The following is a 9,657-nucleotide window of genomic DNA, read 5'->3' as shown; positions in this document are numbered from 1 at the left end:
ATCAATTCATTCAGATCGTTCCAATGTACGTAGTTGATTGGTCCCTCGGTGACACGCATAAGACCTTTACCCCTTTTTTCTTTTTTTGATGCTGATGTTGATGCTTTACTTGCGCCTGATGTTGACGGTTTACTTGCGTCAGATGTTGACGATTTTCTTACGCCTGATGTTGATGGTAACCGATTAGGCGGTAATATTGATTTTCCCAATAGCAATGGTTTCATAATTTCTGTATATTTTACACCTTTATTACCCTTGGTTTGTTTTAAACTATCGTTTAACAGTTTATGCACCTTAGTTTGATTGAGAATACTCTTGTATTGTTCCAAATCGTCGGGTTTTATAATAGCTCGATTGGGTTCTCTCATGAAAACTAGTTCATATATAGAGATTGGTTGTTTCTCTTCAACATCATTTTTGACGAGTCCTTCATCATTCAAAGGTTTGATCATTTTATTTATAAGTTTTGTAAAAGCCTCAGGTTTTATTTTCTTGCTATTTGGTAGCTCCGATTCTATATATTCTCCTGAATTTCTGGGGGTTGTAAATTCATCGCTGAATTTATTATATTTCCTATTTTTCTTTTGTTTCCAATAGATTCTTCGATGTAGCCTTCAGCTACTGAATCTGACCTCCATCCACCGTGTCTTTTGATCGTTGTGATGTTAGCCCCAGCGTCAGCGAGAATTGTTGCAGAGGTCCTTCGAAAAGTATGTCCTGTATACAATTCAGGATCCTTTAACTTTAGGAAACTAAAAACATAATCATGTATTACTAATTTACAAAAACGTCTTATAAAATTCGTATTATATAATACTTACTTTGCTATTTGTTTGGGCATTGAAGAAAACTTATTTTTTCCAATAGGCTGGGCCTTGCATTTTCCATGCTGATAATTTAAAAAGAACCTTTTTATTTCAGATTGTTGAGGTCGCAAAGCTGTATATTTTTTCACGATACTGTAAAATTTCCCTTCGATGACAAATTTTCTGGGTTTATTATTCTTTGTAATTGGAATTTTTACCAAAAACATTTTAACATGCTCCTCTATATTGTCTACAGATAAATTTGTCAGTTCGCATCCTCTTAATGCACCACAAATGCCAAAAATTAGTGCTACCTGAACGTAAAAATAATTCATTATGTTTATGGTAGATACATTTGTATTTATGTTTTTTATCAGTTGTATTTATAATAGAATTTGTAAGTACCTTAGTTGCCAAGTATTCCACGTCTGGAGCATTTGTTAAAAATTGTTCTATATGTTCAGGTGAGAGCACATTTGATTTTTTACACTCATAATTGACAGATTGTCGTTTCAGATATATGACAACATTATTGTATTTACTAATGTCTAGATTATGGTTTATTAAAATAGTACTTTTTAACATAGAAAAGTGGGACCATAACGTGGAAGCCTTCCATTTCTCAGAGAGTTCGGAAAAATAAATCAGCATCACTTTTTCTGATATAGTTGTAACATTGTGTAATTTTTGCCACTTTAAGAATTCGTTGTAAGCGATGTTATACCGTTCTTTCGATTTTGCTGGCAACAAATTTTGCATTATATTGTGCGCCATTTTATCAACATTTTCTTCACTTAAGCAATTTTCTTTATTAGTGTGCATTATTTTTATGCGTCCTATCTTAGCACAATTAGCAAAAATTAATTAAGCTGTTTGAAAGTTTATCACAGTTAGTTTAACGTTTGAACATAAGTGTTATAGCAATTGCAGTACTTGCTTTTGTTTTTTTAACGATTTATCAACAAATTGCTATGACTACGCAGCATGTTCAGCGCAAACATCTATTCCTCCCCGAAAATAACTACCCAAGGGACGAAAATGAGATAAGCTGTATATGAGCATGCCCAAACTATACTGGCATGAAAACGGCTGATTTCGACTTGCAAAACTGCTCTGAAAACAGCCATTTCACATGCACGTGTGATAAAAAAGAACTGAAGGCTGTGAGAAGTGAAAAATATGTCTTTTAAATAATAAAGTGGGTGTTTTATGCCGAAAGGCTTTTTCCCAAAATCTGCGTGTGTTTTTAATTAAGTCATTAACCGTTCCCTCAATTCCTTTCATAATAAATTAATTTTAAAATATGTATTTTCTCTCTCTATCCCTCGCGTCGAGGGCTGGCACGTTTGGGTGGTTAGGGAGGTGGGTGTTAGCGGGGGGATCGGTGACCGAGAGGTGTCACGTGCTTAATTTTCCCCCACCTCCAGGGTGTCTAGTGCTTAATTTTCCCCCCACCACCAGGGGTGTCACGTGCTTAATTTTCCCCCACCACCGAGCTTCCCCCACCACCCAGGAGTGGGGGAAATTCCCCCCTCCCCCCCGCGGAACCCCGACCCCCTCGCCACCCGGTAATAGAATCCTTACAGTCACACTACTCACATAAATTTAGATTAACACTTAAAGACGATGCCAAGGCAATTTTTTGTAAGCCTAGGCCGGTACTATTTGCAATGCGTGCGAGAATAGAAAAGCAAATTGAGCGTTTGGTTAATAATAAGATTTTAGTTCCAACTGAGAATAGTGCATGGGCGACACCGATAGTACCCGTTTTAAAGGCAAATGGAGATATTAGAATTTGTGGAGATTATAAAGTAACCTTGAAACCATCATTGGTAATTAATAAATTTCCAATTCCGAGAGTTGCAGATCTATTAAGTAGATTAGAAAATGATCAATTCTTTTCAAAATTGGATTTAGCCCATGCTTATCAACAAGTAGAATTATAGAAGAAGAGTCAAAGGAATTAACGGTAATTTCCACACATAAGAGACTTTATAAATATAATAGATTATGCTTTGGAGTGGCATCGGCCCCGGGACTTTTCCAAAATTTAATGGAAGAAATTATGAAAGGAGTAGAGGGCATTGTTATTTATTTTGATAACATTTTAGTATTTGGCAAAACAGTAAAAGAGCATAATGCAAATTTTGAATAAGTATTAAAGAAACTTGTGGAGAATGGGCTAACAATATCAAGACAAAAATGTTTTTTCTTAAAGGAAAGAGTACAATTTTTAGGGTTCGAATTACCCAAGAATGGATTACACGTAGCTCCTGAGAAAAGTAAAGCAATTGTCAAAATGAAATACCCCAGGAATGTGTCAGAACTAAAAACCTTCCTGGGAATGCTTAACTATTATGCTAAATTCATAAAGAGATACGCAACAATTGCAGCACCATTATATGCATTACTGAAGAAAAATGCAAAATACATGTGGTCACAACAGTGTGATAAGGCATTTAAAGATATTAAAGAAAGAATAAGTTCAAACCAAGTTTTAACACACTATAGATCGGACACGCCTCTTAAAATAATGTGTGATGCGTCACCAACAGGGTTAGGAGCAGTACTGTCACGTATTCAATGAAACAGACGAAAAGCCGATAGCTTTTGCTTCTCGTATGCTATCAGCAGCAGAGAGAAATTATTCACAAATAAACAGGGAAGCTCTAGCTTTGGTATTTGCAATGAAATCGTTCCATCAATATGTTTTTGGGTGACAATTTATTTTAGAAACAGACCATAAACCGTTAGTGTACATTTTTGGCCAAAAGAAAGGTATTCCACAAATGGCAGCGAGTAGAGTACAGAGTTGGGCTGTACTACTAGCTGCATACGATTTCAAAATTAAATACTTAAAAGGAATCGATATTATCTCGCGCTATTACATCGGAAGTTAATGACATAAACATATATAAGGATCAAAATAGGAGGCAAGAGTATTCATTCCTAAATTATGTAACTAGCGATATACGTCTTGTATAGTTAGTAATCAAATCAAATACGAAACTGAGAGGGACACAGTATTGAGAAAAGTAAAAAATTACACTTTACAAAGGTGGCCAAATAATGTCACTGACGACATTAAGGTTTATCAGAAGATTGCATTTGAATTAGGAGTAGAAGGAGGATGTATGCTTTGGGGTCACAGGGTTATTATTCCTGAGAGATTAAGGAAAAATGTACTGAATGAACTTCATGAGGCTCATTGGGGTATGGTGAAGATGAAAATGATGGCTAGATCGTATTTTTGGTGGCCAGGGTTAGATAGAGAAATAGAAGCGTTGGCGAAATCATGTCCTTTGTGTGTGGAAAATGCTGACAATCCTCCTAAAATGATGTTGCAGTCATGGCCATGGCCAAGTGGACCGAACCAAAGAATCCATGCTGATTTCTGTGGGCCAATAGAAGGTCACATGTATTTAGTTATCACCGACAGTTACTCTAAGTGGGTAGATATTAAAGAAATGTCAAACATCACAGCTGAAGCGACTATACGCATATTTAAAGAGTATTTTGCATTGTGGAGAATACCAATAACGCGATTGTAACTGCATGATAATGGTCCAACGTTTACGTCGGAAAAATTCAAACAATTCATTGATAATAACGGCATTAGACATATTACAACACCACCGTATCACCCGGCATCGAATGGACAAGCGGAGAATTCAGTGAGGGTTTTCACAAATAAGTTCAAATTATTGTTAATTAAAATGTCAAGGGAAACAGCTTTGATTAAATATTTGTTTGCGAGTAGAACAGCAATCCATTCAACTACGGGAGTATCTCCAGCAGAATTGCAAATGGGACGTAAACTGCGTACACGTTTGGATCTAATCGAACCGGATGTCCGTGAACAAGTAGAAAACAAACAGGCGGAACAACGGAAGTTTGCAAGGGGAAACAGAGACATTTATTATAATATTGATGATAAGGTAGTAGTAAAAGATGTTATTGATAATAAGTGGCGGAACGCGATCATTATAAAAAAATTAGGCACGGCAACATATTTGGCTAAATGTGAAGACGGTAGAACATGGAAGCGTCACACGGATCAAATAAAACCTTGCTGGATAGAAAATAAGGATCATGTGGTAGAGGAAGCGATCGAGGATGAAAAAAGGGGGGAAAGTGCGGATTCGATAATAAAGGAATATCTATTAAAACGTTCGTCAAGAATCAGGAAACCTTAGGGAAATACTTGATCTATAAAAAAAAAATCATAATTTATATGTTTTAAAATTAAGTGGAAAGGATTGTAGTGTGGGTACCTAGCCACATCATAGAGGGTAACACCGCTGCAGTGTAATAAGAAGAGCATAGTTTTAGGAACGTATTCAGTTCAGTTATAGAAGTATGTATGAAGACACGGCATAATAAAGCTTCCGTTGAAATTAACAGTAATGAATATATGTTTATAGTAACATAAACCATAATCCAATGGTGACATGATTCCTTTCAATATATTACAACTACCATATTATCGTTCCTATATATGCAACAGGCAATCGCGTGATTCTAAGTACTATCTTTGGCATTGCAGAGCCGCCCGAGTGGCGTTCATCGCTGTTGTCGGTGTCGGACCCATTGGTAATATCGAAGAAATTCTCCGGCGAATTATCGTCCGGGTCGAGATAGAGAGTTTCTATTGTTTCGTCTTTGTCACCCAGACACGTCTTGAAATCTAAACTTGTATATAATTCTTCACGTCTCGAATCCGAGTCATAAAATACAATTGTAATAAATACATGATTTTTCGTTTCCTGTACGGTTTATCGTTTCCACGGAGGATTTCTAGAAAGGGCATCAACATTGTCATTAATTTTACCTGGTTTGTATTTTATGTCAAAGTCAAGGTCGGAAATTTGTAACCACCAGTTTCACAGCTAGGACGACTTATCCTTAGCGTTTTTCAGCCAGACAAGGGGTTTATGATCGGTTGCAACGGTAAATTTCCGCCCATAAACGTATAGTGCCGAAAGGTCGCGATAGCATAATAAATGGCCAAGCATTCTTTTTCGATGGTAGAGTATTTTACTTCTAATTTATTTAATATTCGCGGGGCATATGCCACTGGTAAATCTTTTCCTAACTCCCATTGGCTTAATACAGCACCGATAGCGTATCCCGAAGCATTTCTTTCCTCAAGAATTTGCACTTTTAAAGCTGTCATTTTAAGTTTACTTTTCCCAACCTTTTCATTAACCTTTTGAATTTTACCGTATGTTCTTCTAAAGATTTGGCGTATATGACTTGTAACGTGGTGGAAACACGTTACAGAAATGTACACATTTTTTAGTTCTTCTCCGGTCTCCCCCTTAGTGCCTCCCGTCCCCTTGAGTATGCTTGTGAGTGAGTGAGTGAGCATAGATGAACCTTCCGTGTGATGGTAATGTAGTTACCCGCTTAAGGGATATTGTAATTGCCATCCACGGAAGGAGAGTAAATGTTTTTGGGAAATGGTATGATTGAGGATTGAGCGAATGTTTCTAGGTTGTAGTTTATTTAGAATTAAATATTATATTCCCAATGGTAAATTTTATTAGTAGCTTATAAGACCGACTCCTCTGTTCCAACAAGAGTTTGAAAACTGTTGTCTCTCTGTCATTTTCTAGCCCATACCCGATCCCCCATAAGTCTATCTCCCTCGCACCCATTGTCCCGTCCGCGTATGTTTACGCGTCGCTCTATCCTTCCCCTTACCGCGCTTCGCGCCGCGAGCGCCAAGCAGCGAGTCCCGTCCCCTCTCCTTTTCGCGCTGACGCCTCGCGCGCCTAGCTGCGTTCTCCCCTGCCCGCGCTACTACCGACCCATCGTCGCCGACCCCGCACCGCATCGCCCCGCTGCCGAACCACGAAGCCATAGTGTCGTCTGCTGCTAAGGACGACCACGCAGGATCTTCGCGCAGGAGCTAGCCAGCCAGCTAACACGCGAAGCATAGGAGTAATTAGCCGGAACGGCGAGAATTATGGATCGCGGATCCATACCTAATCAATGATTGGTCCCTGGATCCCGATCGCAACTATGCCCAATATGACACCCCGGAATGAGGGGAATAATTGAGAGAACGAAGGAATATATGTCAAATTGGACTACACCTTGTTCTACTCTTGGAGCATCAGTACGTGTTTTAGTAAAGAGAGCTGGGTCGTCGCCGCGAATACTGAAATTCGGCATATTTCAATATTGCGGGCCCCAGCCATCGATTTGGAAAAGTTTTCTGTGGAGTTCTCGTGGCGGATGTCGTAAGATCGCCGGACATCGTCGTCGGAGCCGCGGAGAATTTTCCTTCCCCTATTCCCTTCCCCCTTTCGCTTTTCCCGTGCCGCCTTCTAGCCCGTCGCTTTCCCTGAGCATTTCCCTAGTTTTCCTTTTAGTTTAGTGGTTAATGAAATCATTGTGCGCGTATAATAAGTGTGCCAGGACATCGCGGGAGGCCTCTCCCCCCGAGATTTCGTAGTGTTAAAATAAAGATTGTGTCCTTGGATTTTTGCCGTGTAGTTATTTGTATTTTCTAACCCGGAATCCTTTCCGCGCGTTACAGACTATATCATCCATATAAACAAACAGCCCATTCCCCTGAAAGCAAGCTAGCACGGAATCCATGACTCGTTGAAAGGTAGCAGGGGCATTTTTTAATCCAAACAACATGCGTTTGAATTGGTAGTGACCGTAAGGCATGAAAAAGCGGTTTTATGAGCGTCCCTACTGTCCATTTCTATTTGGTGAAAACCCGAAGCTAAGTCTGGGATAGTGAAGTATCTCGCATCGCCAAGCTGGTCTAAAATTTCATTAATATTGGGTAACGGGTAACGGTCGGCTATAGTTTTCTTATTCAATGCGTGATAATCTATCACCATTCTCCATCGACGCGTTCGGTCGAGGTCAGCTTTCTTTGGTACTATCCAAAGTGGCGAATTATAAAAAGAGAAGGACGGTACAATTATATCGTTTTCTAATAATTCTTTAACTTGTTTATCTATCTCGGCTTTATGAATTGGAGGGAAACTGTATTGTTTAATGAAAATCGGCGTCTCGGTTTCGGTGTCGAATTTGCATTTCCTGGTGTTAGCAGAAGATAGTAGAATTCCTGGTCTTTTAAATTAGTCGTAATTTTTATTGATAAGGGATATGACATACTCGCGTTTCTTGGCGTTTAGATCTTCCAGAACCAATTTTAATTCATCTACGGCGGTACGGTATTGAGAGTGAGAATGTTCGTCTTGAAAAATAGAAAATATATTATTCTGGTCAACCGCCGAGAGATTACATTAAGTGGAGCCCTATGAAGGAGCGTGAGCGTCGGACGAATGGAAAGTTTGGCTGGACCCGAAGACCTTACCATGCAATAAGGGTTGTGTATCGCAATTAGAGTAATCGATGAGCTCGACAGTAGGAACATTAATAGAGAGGCTTTCTTTTCCAGTGCTATAAGCATACACATGGGCACAACCTCGGATATTAGTAACTAGTGCCTCACCTATATACAGTCCTGGGATTGGTGAATTCGAGGCACACCCTGTTTTGGGTTCAGGATTTCCTATTCTAAGCTTCAATGGGGCACACGATTTTCCAGATATTTTTTACAATTTCGGATTTTTTAAAAGGTACTATAAGATTTCCCCAACTGAGGCAGTCATTTTCATAGTCAATGCTAGCTTTAGCAAAGGAAAAGAATTCATTCCCAATAATTCCATCTTGCGAGATAGGAAAATTATCAGGAATGAGATGAAATTTTGTACGTATACCATACATATTTAAATTTGCAGAGCCAATAGTTGAGCTTTTTCCTTCGGTAATACCAGTTAATGGGATCCCTCAAACGTGCTTTACCGACAGTACAATTCAATGAACAATTACTTTAATAAAATTCAAATGCGAAGTAAATTGAACAATCGGGCGTTTGATGGACAATGTTCCAGTCCTAACGAGTCAAACGAACTTAAAAACACTCAAATTAGTTGAAAAATAACGCTGTACCATTATGTCGCGTTCTTGAAGAGAGGGTACTTTTGGTTATTTCCACTTCAAGAACGCGGGACAGTGGTACAGCGTTATTCTTCATCCGATTGGGGTTTTTTTAAGCTCGATTGACTCGTTAGAATTGGCACCTTGTCATAAAGAAGCCCGTTTTTGCAATTTGCTTCGCATTTGACTTTTATTAAACGAATTGTTTATTGACTTGTACTGTCGGCAAAGCACGCGTGAGGGATCCCGTTAATATATGGCGATTTATTTTCAACATTTTAGATTTTATGTGATTATGTTACATTTTTAACATTCTAAGTACAAAATGATGTTAATTACTAATTATAAAATATATTTGTATACATTTTCCATACAGTTATTTTATTAATTAATTACCTCCAAACTTATTCAAAATAAACAATATTTTTCAATATTAGACGCATCGATACTTTGCCAACACCAAATTCTTCCATTATTTATTTCAAATGCAGCATCGCCGTTTCTTGACAGATTTGCATTTTTGTGGACTTTTTGGAAACGCAAGAACATTATCTAGTAAACTACGTTGGGGGGATTTTGCAATTTACCATGTTTTAATAATGTTAATATAAATGTATTTAAACAATTTTTTTTCATTTTTTGTTCATTTTCCCAACGTACTTTAGTAGATAATCTTCTAGCATTTCCAAAAATATGTAATAACTTTACAATCCGTCAACAAATGAGAATGCTGCATGGGAAATAGTTTTTGCTCTGTAATGTCGGTATACGGATTCCCGTTAAAGTGAGAGAATTGATCCTAAGCAAGATAGTATACTAATAAGCTTACTAATAAGCTTCGTTTGTTGTTACCGAGCTTTTAATCCAGAAATCCGAAGTA

At 38.1% G+C, this 9,657-nt stretch overlaps 1 protein-coding gene across 1 annotated transcript; it reads right to left on the bottom strand.

The window, feature by feature from the left end:
* Positions 1 to 514: 514 nt before the first annotated feature.
* LOC136775201 (tyrosine recombinase XerC-like) lies at positions 515 to 1,580 on the bottom strand. The gene is made up of 3 exons (XM_066729775.1): positions 1,212 to 1,580; positions 822 to 1,120; positions 515 to 752 (listed from the first exon to the last, which is right to left on the bottom strand). Exons 1-3 carry the CDS (start codon positions 1,578 to 1,580, stop codon positions 515 to 517), a joined length of 906 nt encoding a protein of 301 aa, XP_066585872.1.
* Between the last annotated feature and the right edge of the window lie 8,077 nt (positions 1,581 to 9,657).

Source organism: Prorops nasuta, unplaced genomic scaffold (genome assembly GCF_024137725.1).
Source record: "Prorops nasuta isolate Cenicafe-Biocafe unplaced genomic scaffold, Cenicafe_Pnas_1.2 PNAS00007, whole genome shotgun sequence".
In the NCBI taxonomy this organism is placed as follows: Eukaryota; Metazoa; Arthropoda; class Insecta; order Hymenoptera; family Bethylidae; genus Prorops; species Prorops nasuta.
This window is presented reverse-complemented; position numbering and strand designations above follow the sequence as displayed.